The 15,083-nt window shown below is 40.9% G+C and overlaps 1 protein-coding gene across 1 annotated transcript in view; it reads right to left on the minus strand.

Annotated features, from left to right (window-relative positions):
- Window positions 1–324: 324 nt before the first annotated feature.
- LOC118113524 (collagen and calcium-binding EGF domain-containing protein 1) overlaps window positions 325–15,083 on the minus strand; it is a 39,417-nt gene continuing 24,658 nt past the window's right edge. Inside the window, exons 3-11 of the mRNA XM_035163320.2 lie at window positions 9,454–9,506; window positions 8,110–8,244; window positions 7,534–7,671; window positions 7,014–7,147; window positions 6,691–6,805; window positions 6,144–6,283; window positions 5,506–5,541; window positions 5,060–5,095; window positions 325–4,686 (exon numbers count right to left, since the gene is read on the minus strand). Coding sequence (XP_035019211.1) covers window positions 4,498–4,686; window positions 5,060–5,095; window positions 5,506–5,541; window positions 6,144–6,283; window positions 6,691–6,805; window positions 7,014–7,147; window positions 7,534–7,671; window positions 8,110–8,244; window positions 9,454–9,506 — 976 coding nt within the window. The 3' untranslated portion in view covers window positions 325–4,497. The remainder of the gene's footprint in view (window positions 4,687–5,059; window positions 5,096–5,505; window positions 5,542–6,143; window positions 6,284–6,690; window positions 6,806–7,013; window positions 7,148–7,533; window positions 7,672–8,109; window positions 8,245–9,453; window positions 9,507–15,083) is intronic.

Consider the following 15,083-nt stretch of genomic DNA (forward strand, 5'->3'; position numbering starts at 1 on the left):
ACATGACCTCATCTGATTTTGAGCATGAAGTGAAGAGGAATGATCAACCAGTGTTTATAGAAGAACAAAATCATTATTGTATAATGTATAAAGTATAAAATTGGTAATATGTTATGTAATCTGTTTTCCTTAGGGACTTGCATCCAATACAAAAAAAATCTATGTTTTTTTTTGTTGCAACATAGTAACTGATATGCTTTGTAAATTTCAAAATAAATGCTTGTACCTTCTCTACCATAAGGGTGGTTATCTGTTCAGGCATACCATTACATGTTATAGACCATAAAACAAATTACATCATCATTTAACAAAGCATATGACATATCATTTTCAAGATGTCATTTTTATGTGATTAGGGTATTTTACAAACGTATTATATAATTAACAGTAATGAAATGACAGGAAACCCACATTTTAAATGTGTTTTCTAAGGAAGGCAATAATTACATTGTAATTCGGCAAAAAGTGGGACTGATTTGAACAGCTTGAAATAGATTACATTTGTACAAATACATTTAAAAATATCACTACGGTGGATTATCTATAACAATCTATTACACAGGTTTTCAGTGTCAATTTTGTGTATTGATTATACTTAGTAGCTTACTACTGCAGACGTCAGTTCTCACCTGGAATCAATAAATTCAATCACAAAATTTGTACTATGGGTGATTCATAGTATATTTTAGATTTGGTCTTTTACAGTAATAATAACTGGTGCACAGTGAGCTGGAGAAAAATAAATAATGCACATTAACTGAAAGCAGCCCAAAAAGACTCAGACACAGATCAGCAGAGGAGCCCATAACAACTGCATTAATTGACCTGAGTGTGTACTTAAATGCACTCAATTGTATTTCCAATAACACTACAGTACACACTCCCCCCTGTCTTACACACACACACCCAATCACAGACACGCTAACTCGCTTGCTCCCATAAGCTGCTTCCCACATAAACACACACGCACACACACAGTGAGGCCCAGACTGTTTGAAGTGACAGCCCTGTCGTGCATGAGGTGTATTTATGGTTGGCCATTGTGTGCCAGTACGGAAATTCCCCTCATACTCGGAAATATCTGGCCAAATTTTATCTGTTGTGTATTTATTCTCATCTGAAGATGCCAGCAAATAGTTGCACAACTCTGCTCGCAGTGCAACATCAGTGAGGCTGCCATCACAACTGCCTCAGATGGGATGGACGCACTTGTGAAATTTGTTATGTAACTGATAGTCACAGATATGATCATATGAGGAGAAAAAGGAAAATACATCTATATTTACTCTATTGCTAATAAAAGACAATGACTCTTACAAGCTGACATGAGATGTAAGTTCTACGTGTGCGGTACGTCTGCCTCACTGACAGTAAGACAGTCTCTGCTCTGAGCGCTGATCTGATAATGAACAACTACTTTGACGCGGGTGAACTTTTTGCTTCCACTTGGACTCTGTTGACCTTCTCTCTGCTGTCCCCTACAGGCTGAGAGCAGAGCCTCCAGTTGCATGACAAGTGGTGAAGGAAATAAGATAATCTCTTTCTCTCACTGACATGGTTCTTAAATTGTTTCATGTTGTTTTTCCTGATCCTGGTTGCCCTGGCAACGACTGCACTGTGAGCAGTGACCGCACGACAGGGGGCGGAGCTGTTAGGTGAGAAGCCTGTCAAGTAAAACACAGACACACACACACTTACAGACACACACACTTACACACACACACCCACACCCACACACACACCCACACACACACACACACACACACACACACACACACACACACACACACACACACAGCTTCACTGAGATCTGTGCGTCAGGATCAAAGAATCAAAGGCATCAGAAAGGCCAGAGAGAGTGAACTCAGCCTCAGCAGATCAAACATGTGTGTGTGTTCTCCTTTTCTGAACACCCTCTCCTTGGTGGTGGGTACGAGCCCTGACAGGCCCCCTTCAGAAAGCCTGCGGTCTATAATTATCCCTCCAGCTGTTTATGCCCAGGCATTTGACCTCTGACCTCTGACCTCTGATGCTTACACCTATAATGACACCTAGCCACGCTACAGTCCCACAGTCAGTGCTGAGGATAATGAGGAGGGGGCATGAGCCTCGCACATAAATGCTAGGATGATTTACTTATTTTCTATTAGTTGCATGTTTGGGATGCATTGAATATTTTTAGGATGTTTTATGGATAGTTATTATATTCACTCAAAGGAAATAGTGCTGTGAGAACTCAAGAATCTGGTTGTTTTACCTTGCTTGTGTTCACAGAGATTAACTTTCGAAGGGGGGATTATCTGTGTATTAGTACCCTCTGCTGGTGGCACTGAGTAAAAAATCATTTAGGGAACAGGGATACCTCGTGGTTTTGAACTCTTCACAAATTCTGCATCAACAGCACATTGTTGCTCATCCACTCGTCTTGGGTTTTGAATCTGTTGTTCAGATTTTGGGGATCTGTTACCTGCTTTTGATATTCAAGGTTTGATTTCTCATTCTGCTTTGGAAAAGAAGAGAAACCAGCAGTTATCATCTGAAACTGTTCACTTCACCTTTAACAATTCCTCGATGAATACATAAGAGTCCCAACTGATCTAATCATACAGTCCATTATTACCACTGTAATACAAATGGAAACACACACACACACACACACACACACACACACACACACACACACACACACACACACACACACACACACACACACACACACACACACACACACACACACACACACACACACACACACACACTGCATCTTGCTCTATCACACATCAATTACATGTGCGCAGCTCATTGAACTATTGCAACTTCAATCACTCTTTATAGTAGTGACTGTAGCTGAATTCACTGAAGAAGTGTCAACAAATTGCAGTGCTACTATACTATGCACAGTGGGACATTTTATTGACTTTCCTCAATGAGAAGATTCACACCAGCCTAATGTCCATACTTCATATTTCATTGACATGAGTCGTATCAATCTTCGCTTGATGAGAGGCAAATAATCACATTTCCCTAATGTTGAACTGTTACTATGTCTCCATCTTTCTTATTATAATTTCCTAGAAAAAGAATCTGCTACAGGTACACACATTAATTACATCCGCCAAGGAGGTTATGTTTTCATCTGCATTTGTTTGTTTGATACTCAGTGGGAGTACCTACTGGACGGATTACCAGGGAAGAAGCCATTCAATTTTGGTGCAGATTAAGATCAGGGGGCGGATACAGGAATTTGTTTTTGAATTTGAACCAATTAAAAATCTGGATCATGTGAATTTAACTAATTCAGTTTCATGAGAAGACTGCTGGGCCTTGGTGGAGGTATGCTCTCTACTGACAATCTAGTTTTTGATGCAATAACTAGATCTTTAATCTTGATAATTTGCAATTTGACGATCAACGTTACAAAATAACTCTGTGAACATTATGAATAAAAATCCCCATTAAACAGTTAAAATCTATATTAGGCAAAACCTTTATTGAGCAATGGGTTGATCCTTCTTGGCAGCTGCTGCTTCACAGTAAGAAACTTTAAAGTTGCCTTCCTTCTTCATGTCGAACATGTTTCTGACAAACTACTGACAGAAACATGTGTGCAATATGAAAACATGTAAAACAAATTCCATGAAACTGTTCCCTTTAGACAATTTCAGTTATAATATGTTTATTCCTTTTAGTTTTACAGCTTTTTTTGTGTCTTTTTTATAAGAAGCAGATTCTGCTTATGTTAACGTTACTGTCACAAGATTGACTCTGTTGTATATGTGACATTTTTTATATTATTTTTAAATGAATGTATTGCTGCAGTAAATGTTTCTTTAATCATACTTGAATTGAGATGTTAATGGCATAATCAGCATTACATCAGGCGTTACTGTTACTGTCAACATTACGGTTGTCTGCATTGAATTTGTCTGTGAAGTCTGTGCCTCGGAGTGGAAAGTATCTCTGACTCGAGGGCTGAATGCTGCAGTCAGGTGCAGGGGAGGCTCAGGGTGCGGGTCCTGGGTCTTTGTACCAATGCCCTGCAGGCACACTGTCAGCGGCTGCACAGCTTCCACGGACAGACTCAGGAACAGGAAGAGATGTAGACGATAAAGTTCATCGTTTGAAGTGGTTCAGCTCAGAGGCACAGCTCAGAGACTCAGACATGAAGGCTCACACTGTGTCTTTCTCACTCTATGTCCCGCACGCAATTCCCTCACTCACACCACAGCATATGAACGGCAGCGGGGAGACTCGCTCGCTTGCAGGGAGAATGCGTTTCATTTCGTAATCCTTGGATCTCCCCGTGTTACAGACTGTGGCAGCGTTGAGGGTGTAACCGCTGAGGCTCCCTGCCCACTTCATCCCAGCTGTGATTTTAAGAATTATTTACATTTTGGCTCTTTGACCACCAATGTCCTTTATCAGTGAAGAAAAGAGTCAAGTTTGGTGATTTTGTTGCTGGGCTTTAGTAACCGTTACTGTGACCGAGGTCAAAGGTCAAGTATTGACCATCAGATCTCCTTGGCCCGAGCCCCAATCTACAAAATCCACATCCCCGCTGGCCTGAGGAGGACTGTCCAGAGAGATGCCTCGCCGCTCGCCGAACACCTTCTCCTGCAGTTCAATGATGTCATTACGGATGTCAGCCATCATCAGCAGCAGGAAGTCAAAGGAGCCGGGAGGTCCCTGGAGACAGACGGGAAATTCAGGAATTGATTAAGAAGCCGCACATTTTCAGAAAACCTTTTTTTTCTTTTAGAGTTTTAGATTAAATTTAATTAATTAAATTAAAATTAAAATTAAAATTAAATACAGACAGAAGGTAATAAATAATAGTAATAATAATGATAAAAATAGAGATAGAAGACCAAAATACCTTCTGAGAAAATATGTTTTAGCCGAGCCTTAAAAGAAGACTGTCTCAGACAGCCTTATTTCCTCAGGCAATTTATTCCAGAGTCTTGAAGCCCTGATGGCAAACACTCTGTCCCTCCTAGTTTTCTATCTAGATTCAGGAAGTAAGATATGAATAAATGTTTTTACTACAGCATAAACTCACAGGTGGGCCTCTGAGACCTGGAACTCCTCTTTCACCCTGTAGATGACAAACAGCACAAATTATCCTAAGTTCAACATGTAGAGCTTCCCAAGTGTCAGAATGATTCAATTACTTTCAGGACACAAGCACACGTATTTAACTATATTCTTATATATTGTCCTGAACACAGTTACTCAGGTTCAAGTGAACGTCAGTGTTTATTTGCAGCTTCTACTGGATTATTATGGTTTGTACAATACAATGTGATCTTTGTCAATGAATCCTCTGGGAGGGAAGAAGCAAACAGGACAAAGTTACTGTAGATTTAGAGACACTAAATGATGCATGTTTAAATGAACTTCAGACACTAGATGGCAACAGTGGAGCTTGCAAACACACACACACACACACACACGAAGAGACAAGAAGTCCAACACATGTAGAAAATAAAACTATGTTATAATGACCTTTATTCCATCTCTTCCTGCTGCTCCAGGTGGTCCCTGTAGAAATGATAGAAATGAGGACATGGGCAATAAGCTGTGACAGTGGCTCAATGAGGAGAAATGAGCCGTCATGCTGCAGACTAATAAGTACACTTGTTTACACATTCATGTATGATGTTACCCGTGTAGAGCAGTGGATGTGTTTGTAATTAGAGCAACATGTGTTCATGTCCATCATTATAAAGTCATCATTATGGCATATGGGATGACTTCACACACATAAAATGAGCTTTTCTAGGCTGTGGGAAGGTTTTACAAGTATAATGCCTTTATGGTTTACATATTCATAATAGTAGTATTTGACCTTGTTGGCTGTTTGATTTTGTTGCCAAGGGAAGTTGGGCTGTAGGGAATTTTTTTTCAGTGTGTACTGCAACTGCAGCTGGTTACAAAGCAGGTAAGAGAATGTAATGAGTAATCTACCTGGTGACAATATGATTTTAGTGTTTTGTTGTTTGCAGTATTGGGTAAATCTCTCAAAATTATTATATACTATTATGATTTGTTATGTTGTATTAAAGAGATTTTTGGGAGAGTTGTCTTTATATCACTTTGAGAGTGGGAACTAAATCTTGTTACAACCCTTTTTTTCTTCTTACCACTGAACCTCTGCGGCCTCTTTTGATATGTTTCAAGTCAGGCTCCGGACCCATTGGGCCCATGTCCCCTCGAGGACCCCCAGGGCCAAGCGGGCCCCTGTCCCCTGGGTCACCTTGCTTTCCTGGTTCACCTGGGTGTCCTGGTGAGGACAGGTGGTGAAAGAGATAAGTAGGGAGGAAACTTTAGATAATTATTTAAATCAGTCTAACACATAAAATAACAGCAATGTCATAATAGAAAACCGTAATATCTTCTTGGATGGGTCATATGTTACACTGCTCACATTAAAACTTTTGTTTTAGAAATCAATAGACTAAAGGAGACTAAAACTCACCTGAGGTGTTTAAAATTTACCTTTATTTTGTTATCAGCTTTTACTAGCTTTTAATTTCTAAACCATCTGCATTAATTTGTGTATGGCATTTTCATTATTTGATACCATCCTCTCTGCTCTGTAAAGTGCATTAACCAGTAACTCTCCCTGCTCATACTTTGGGACCAGTAGATTTGATTCTGTGTCTCATACTACTGTTATCTCAACATTACCTGGGACCCCAGGAGCTCCTGGAGGACCGGGTAGACCAGGATGACAAGGACTATCAGGACTTTTTCCTACCCTCCCCAGAGACGGCTTGTCACTTCTGTTAGCCAGGTCCAGCACCTGCAAACATAAAAAACGACTTTGTGGAATCGATACAGACATAAACTAATAAATGATTAGCATGAACATTTATGATGAATTATTAACCTTTAGATAGATAGATGGATAGATGGATAGATAGATGGATGTTTAAGGACAGTCTGCTCTGTCTTTTCTGGTCAAAGGTGGGAAACATAGATTAAATATTGCTCTAAAGTGAACATGTTACCTGGTTCGGTGACTGCGTGTTGCCCAGCCTCCTTTTCAGCTGCAGCAAACTGTTTTCCATGTTCATAAAATCCTGACAGGTGAATGAACAAGAACCAGCACTCATCAAGGTGTCTGACTTCCCAGATGAGCTCACTGCAAGACAAAACATTCACTTAAAAAAACATATTTACATATGAATTCAGGAAGGGCAACAAATGCTCTTCTTTAAAAGTCACTGCTTGACAATTACACTGAAAAAACATAAATCGGTAGTTGTCATTATGAACGGAAATTTAAGAGCTGATCAATTCACATCTTCGTTTTGATATGTAACAGTTTGACATCTAGTTATGCTAAAACAGCCTTTTCCTGACTTTAAGCAGGTGGAAGGAAAAAACGAATAAATAAGCTCACAATTTACTTGAATGTTATCCATATTATCTTGTATCAGCCAAACACCTTCACAGATCAATGAACCATAATGACTGGATGCTGACTCAGTTTCCTATCCAGACTTATTAATCCCAATAGAAACTTACAGTTGTGTACAGGGATGCAGGAGCGTTGGTCCGGTGCCAGTATGTAGCCGCTGCGACAGCGACACAGGAAGCTTCCCACTGTGTTCACACAGTCGTGGTCACACACACTGCTGCCTGGGTGCTCACACTCATCAATGTCTGCATGAGATGATCCATCCAATTAAAATCTATTCGTTGTTATGATATAAATACTAATCATGCATTGACACAAATAATGATTTACGATAAGAACCTTGCTGAGACATCACGTAGTATGACTGCAGGTCAATTGCATTTACATAATGTAAATACAGGGCGCAGATTTGGAAGGAAATCTGCTGATTTGCTTTATGCTGCATCAAACAGGAGAAGGCCACTGTTTCACAACTATGAAAAATCTATTTCAACATGTCGATGCTATTTGAAGAAACACATATGAAGTTATTCTTTTGAAGAATGTCCACTTTATCTTTGTTTTAAGGATAAAAAAAGGCCTGTGGGGTGCTGGGACAAGTGAGACATACTCTCTCTACCATACCAGTAGTAGACATGGTAGTCAGAATCATTGACTGAGAGATGGGGTGGTGCGGTACTGACCCAGACAGTAAGGGGATTTGTGGCTGCGGTGTCTTTCCCGGTCAAAGCGATAGCCGGGGTAACACGTGCAGACAACTCGTCCAAAGTTGTCAGTGCACTGCTGCTCGCAGGGCGATGCATCACACATGTCTACACCTACAGAGACAGAGAGAAAAGGAAGAGTGTGCGTGAACTAAGTATGTTGACGTTATTCAGGATCAAAACATAACTGTAATCACCTGCAACTGCTTTTTTATTACCACCTCCTTACATTCAGAAAGTTCCACATCCACATGGAAACTGACCAATACAGCCTCTACTGTGCTTTGGTGAAGAGACATATTGACGTGTCAGAGTAGAAACAGCACAAGTGTAAATAACTAAATGAAATGTTCATTTCAGCAGCTTCAGGTGCAGGTTTCTGGGTCATTCTCACATTGTCGTGGCTCACAGGGACACTTATACTTCCATAATAAAACAAAGCCATTGTTTAGGTGCTTTTCCTACAATGACAGGTTAAAAAAAAACTCTGTTAACTACCTTTGACAGGTTTAGTGTCACAGGACTGTAATTTGTTTTTCAACTATGAAATGCTTTCCACATGTCTGCACCCCAATTTTTATAGGGTGAAGGTTTTACACTGGTTTCAGTCTCTCAATCATATAGCCTACATGTATGCTGTGAAATAGGACTATTAGATTGATTTTAAAGTTTAATAATTGGTTGATTAAAAGAAAAAGAAAAATGGTCTTGCATCATAATACATTCAATTCATTCATGAATCCAGGGCTCTCATGTCTTGATGAAAGCCTCGGACTATAGTTATTTTTAAATCAAACGGAAAACACATATTTATAACAAATGTTTTTATTGTATGTGAGCTGTGGCCTATTTATACTGTATACTGACTAAATGCTCTGTGGTTTAACTGTTTTTACATTATACCATAAGCATCAGCTGACGCTCTTTAAACATCCAGCTTAAACAAGGTGGGGTACAGTGCCTTCTAGTGGTCAGAGTAAGTCACTGTTACTCTGTATAGGCATGTTCACAGTTGATCATGATAAGTCCAATGATCACAATAAAAATATGTTTTTATATTGATGACCACAACACCATGTTGCAGTTGTTTGTGTCAAAACTATGGGCAGATTATTTTTTGGCTCAGTGAAACGCTGAAATGTGCAAGGACTCCTTAAACATAATTACTTCAAACTGACAAAGATCAGCCATAAGAACGACAACATTATCTCTGTAGGTCCACATGGACAAATATTTTCATATCGTGTTGCAGACTGTTCTAATCAACCACTGTCAGATTGAAAGCATGTGAAGTTAAAGAGTCAGTGTGTATGGTTTACTTACTTTCAGGTATGCACTGGCCCATCACAAACCTGAACCCTTCACAGCATTTCCTCCTGTAAAAAAAAAGAGAGTGTAATCAGATGTTTGTAGCGCCATTTTCAATTCACATTTTGGAAATATGCCAAAATTAGAGTTAGACGAGGAGACTGATATCACTCTCTGACCAGTTGAGCGGCTCGGAACAGGAGGAAACAGTTGGTCTGGCTCAGGTAACACAAGTAACAAAATCCATCCAGCAACTCTAAAGCTTACTAATCAATAATGCTACTGATAAAGATAATGACATCGTCAAAACAGCCATTAAAAGTGCTAACAAGAATTCATAACCCCAAAGACAGCACACACAATAATACATTAAAACATTCCAATCAAAGACAGCAAATTATATAATACAATATTTAAAAAATCGATGGCAAAAGGATAGCATACGCAAAATAAACATAATAATAACTTATGCTGATTTGAATGATTATTTTATTTTTTCTGCAGTTGCAATTTAAACTGAACTTGTTCTAATTTCTCTTCTTGTTCCCTGCACATTACTTGCTCTCTGACCAAATAAACAAGAAAGTAACTATCAGTTAAAGTGAAGTTATTAGTTACGGCTTTTGTGATGTAACACATTGGTGGATGTAGTTTTTTTCAAGTACAGCATTGTGCAACAAAAACTGGGCAACGATTCCTCCCAGAATTGATTCATGGTGTTTGGCAGCGACACTTATCCAACCATCCCACAACAATTCACCACATGTTACAGACATCACAGATGGAAAAACAGAGAGGAAATGGCTCAGAAACTGGAGCGGCACAGCCACGCAACAAATATCACACACACTCAGACAGACAGACACACAAACGTGCACAAGAAATGCAAATGTCCTAAAAATGGCATGCTGTTACGGGAGGGGATGTAGCATGCTGCCTCATTCACGGGCCCCTCGAGGCAACAAGTTGCTTTTATTCCCCTCCAGCCTCCATGCATCGAAACCCTAAATCACTCTATGATCCCTCCTCCTCCTGCTGAATGAAAAATAACCTGTAAAATGTCGAACTTGGCCTAAACTGATGAGATCCAGATGAGAGCTGCTTTAATCTGCAGCCTGTTAGCTGAGCGTGTTGAGAAAGGGATGGAAAGGGCAGCGCACGGAGCTGAGGTGCAGACAGGAGAGTGAAGACTGAGACGAACCCCGTCAGCCTGTCTGTCAGATGATCAATCAATCAATCCATCAGTCATCTATCAATGGGATAATGGGTTGCAGATGCAGGTCTTTCCTGCTGAGGTGCTCTTTACGATCATACCTTCGCTGCCACATTGATGTATATCTGGGAATCAGCCATGCTGCGGTGTCACTTTGTTTCTTTGTCAATGATATCATCAAACTGAGAGTTGGAGCACAGATAGGTAGACGGGGCACATGCAGCCACACGTCAGTGGCACAAGGCTTGATCTAAACTAGTTACACACATTGTGATGAACTGATTTCGACAACAGTGAAAATGAGCATTGATGTCATATCAGCATCCCCATTAAAAGCAGGTGTTTTATTGTGAGATGACTAACAGATTTAATTACATGTTGGCTGGATTAAGTTTTTTGAGGAACAGAAATTGATTTCATGGCAATCCCAGTGTAAATGTGTTGCAGCTGAGCATTCTGGAGAACATTTAGGCTACGAGAGACATTTGACAAATGTGGACCGATATCTTTTTTCTTCTAATGAGCAACAAATGATCCTGTAAGAAAGTGGAACCATGTTTAAAGCTTAATAAATGTATGCAATGATTGGTAAAGAGTGTGAACTTTAGGGAACTGTTGCTGTTTCTTTTCATGTGACCAAGTGCATCACTATGAACTCTTACAGGAGAGACTGAAAATGTCTCTCCTTCCTCCCTTTCTTGAGAGTCGTCTTTACTGTCCATCTTTAAGTGTGGCTGTTCACAACAGTTATGAACACTTTGGCCCTTGTAAGGAGTCACACTTCATCCTGTATCAATTCAATCTTTTTTTTAGCAAGACCCTAACCCTGTGCTCTACGGCCATGCTATTGGTCTTATAACAGTCCATCCTGAGTGCCCTTTATATCTCTAAATAAACTAAATACTCCTGTTGGCACAAAGTCAGAGGATCATCAAAGTCAGCTTCTTCTGAGCACCATGACAATCCATCCAGTAGAGAAATTTCAGTCTGGACTGAAGCCCAGATCCATCCCACGAGCTATGCTGCTAGTGTGGCTTACAATCCTGCACACCGCTGCAGAGGGTAACAGTCAGCAGCAATAAAAGCCATGTTGTCTCACTACAATGCCCTCGTACATATCCACGTACATCGACAGGTCTGTCAGTCAGAAATGCAGCAGCCTCAGCAGCTCTCCCCTGGGTGTCTCTGAAGGACAGGGGAGGCTGCGGCGTCTGGACGAGCGGATGAGGGTGAAGGGAGAAGTGACCCGTGTGTTTTTGTTTTGGAATGTGAAAGTATGTTGGTCAGACAGGCAACAGGCTCGGTCAACATGACACTAAAACACACACCATTACACCCAGTGGATCTAGAATGTGTGTGTGTGTTTGTGTGTGTTTTTTTGTGCTAGCAAATTGTAGATTGAAAATGTTATTAACCTGCCTTCGAAAACCCAAAACTATTTAACTGTGTGTGTGTGTGTGTGTGTGTGTGTGTGTGTGTGTGTGTGTGTGTGTGTGTGTGTGTGTGTGTGTGTGTGTGTGTGTGTGTGTGTGTCAGGGAGTCTGTGTGAGGGCTGGGACAGCATCCAACAATTGGGTACAGCCTTTTAATGTCAGTCATGGTTTATTAGTGAGAGCGATGCATGACGCTAGCAAGCTCCCTCACCTCCTCTTTCATGTCCTCTCTGTGCACTTTGCTTCACTCGCCGTACACTGTGCATCTGATTGGAAACATGTCGATTCACATTCAGGTCGTCCTATCGGCCCCTCGTTTTACTGTGGATGCCATTGGTTCACTGGTTGTTGACATAATCTCTGTCCGTCTCTCGCTCTCTTCTCCGCAGACTGACATGTTGTGGGCCTCAGTGTTGCCCCCTGTCCATGAAACTCCATGAGGTGTCGGCCATTTCCATCTTTATTTCGTTCACAGGGATAGGTTTCTGTCCTCTGAAGGTTTGCTGAGGCCAAAAAGCTGCAAGCCGCAAACAGCCGTGTTTACACTAAACAGGGGTATCCATCTGCAAGACTTCAAACGTCGATCCCCCCACGATCAAAAGCTCTTCTTTAGTTTACAAATGCTGTTAATAAAGTTTTGCTGAGGGAGAACAATCACTACCTGAGGAATTTCACTTTATGTTGCGTTTAATGCACTTTACAGATGTGTACATGTTCCACAGAGGACAAATTGCTATGACTTTGATATCTTGTTATTTCACTCATCACCATCTACACACCAGAAAACATTGTTAAAATACAGGTAGCGTTGTGAGAATGTTAGTATGCTGATGTGAGCATTTTGCCTATAAAGTGATGGACGACACATCTCAACTTCCTCCCACAGCCTTAAAATGAAGACAAAAAATCCCAGATGGGACTATTGCCATTTTGTGCTGGTCTGCACTGGTCTGCTAAGTCTGCACAGTTATGATCACTGTGTGGAGCTGCAGTATTGAGGTGCTGCCAATACATTGCTCGACCAATCACTAGTCAGTCTCAGCTGTCAATCATGATGTTTCACCACACTTTTATAGCAACAAATAACAAAAACAATCTTTGGAAAAAATTGTGTTTCGCTTATTTTTTTAGATCGATCCATGTTCCATCAACTAACATGGAGGAAGCCAGATTTATGACCTAAACTGCATCAAGCCACCAGGGGGCAATCAAGATGTTTTGGCGTCACCTTTTGCCTCACAGAGCTGCATAGCTGCAAAGTCTTGGTAATACAGTGACCATCCTAAATTTGTCTTAAAATCAGAGGATTTTGACCAAAATAACACAATTCACAGTTCAGACATGTAACAGGATAATTATCTTCTTATGTTGTTGGCAGTTTATCTGTTTTTTTTTCTGTTCAGCTCATGTCAGCTATGGTTCAGCCTAAAAGTGCTACTTTTTAGTAGGCTGTCCCACTGTATCGACTTTTCTGGCTTCGTAAGTCCACATTCAAATTCATGTGTGTAGTAATTTGCACATTTCAGTGCTGATTAGCTGCAGACCTAGATAATGCATGATGATAGAAAGGTTTGGACAGGGGTTGAATGGCCCCTCTTGGCTTTCGCTAACACTCTGTCAGTGTGGATATCCAAAAATTTGACTGCTGGCTGCTGTTTTTGACAGCTCGTGTACCCAGTGTAATAGATTATAATTTACAAAGAAATGTGGAAATGTATTGGACGCTACAAAGCTCATACTGATCCACTAAAAAGGCCTTGATTGGCACTGATGCAGAGCCTGATGGGGACTTTATTAAAACTGTAACAACCAGTGAATTGTCTTTTCGTACCACTGCTGAACTTATTTAAAAAATGTTAACAGTGGAATAACTCGGAATCTTATTTCTGTTCAACAGAAATAAAAAAGACAATACAAAGAGTTCCCTTTGGAAGGATCCTGACATGGACCTGTCAATCAGAGCATCATAAACTTCACCCCTGCTCATCCTCCTCTCTGAACATGAGGTACCAACTTTCACCAACCATTTGTTGTGGTGGTAGCTGACCAAGCAGCTTCCTGCTCATTCAGGGGTGCAGGCAAGATCACGTACAACCCCAGTCTGCTGCTGCAGCTGCTGCCAAAATCAGCACAGAGGCACTGGGAGGAAACACAGAGACGGGGTCCAGAGGCAGGCCTGGGCCTGGATCGCCTTACACTGAAGATTATGTTCTTTAGCAAGGGGTCTCCATCCAGAGGGGGAATGCTCACTGTTAAGGTTCCCCATTCAGTGAGTCTGTGATTTATTTGTGCATTTGCAGGCAGGAATGAGCTACAAAGATGGGATAACCCCACTAACCCCCAATACATCCTCAGTCCCCAACCTAGACAGTAAAGGGGTCCAGTGAACAGGGCACAGCATGGATGATGCATTATACTGCAGGCACTCTGCATTATGAATCCAGCTCACATTACACATCTACACTCTTAGAAATTAAAGCACTTAGTAGAACCATAGAGGGTTCTTTAGCTTGTCCCCATTTCAAATGGTTCTAACAACAACCCATCACAAAGGTTTACACCTACAACCAACTGTGAAAGGTTCCACCCAGAAACCCCCTGTGTGAGGTTTTATAGATAACCCTTTCAGGATGTAATGGTTCCACCAAGAACCCTCCCTAGGGGGTTCTATCAAGAACCTTTCCACCTTATAGGGTTTTCATGTCGCATTCCACCCAAGGCATGAAATAATGGCAATGATATCAAGTATGAAAGAACCCAAGTACAACTGATTGACAGTAAGGATTCCAGATACTGTACATATAGATTTAAAACTTCTCAAAACATGGGTAAATCTTGAATATTCAAGTTAAGGGTGTTTTGAAGACAGGGATGAAGGTTGTTGTCAGCTCAGAGTGTTCCCTCTTGGGCATCTCTGGTAAGAGGAACACAGGAAGTGAAGCCTAGTGGAGGTCAATGGCCTATTGACACACCAAGACAGGAGAGTGGCCATGTGTGCG

Source organism: Hippoglossus stenolepis, chromosome 1 (assembly GCF_022539355.2).
Source record: "Hippoglossus stenolepis isolate QCI-W04-F060 chromosome 1, HSTE1.2, whole genome shotgun sequence".
In the NCBI taxonomy this organism is placed as follows: Eukaryota; Metazoa; Chordata; class Actinopteri; order Pleuronectiformes; family Pleuronectidae; genus Hippoglossus; species Hippoglossus stenolepis.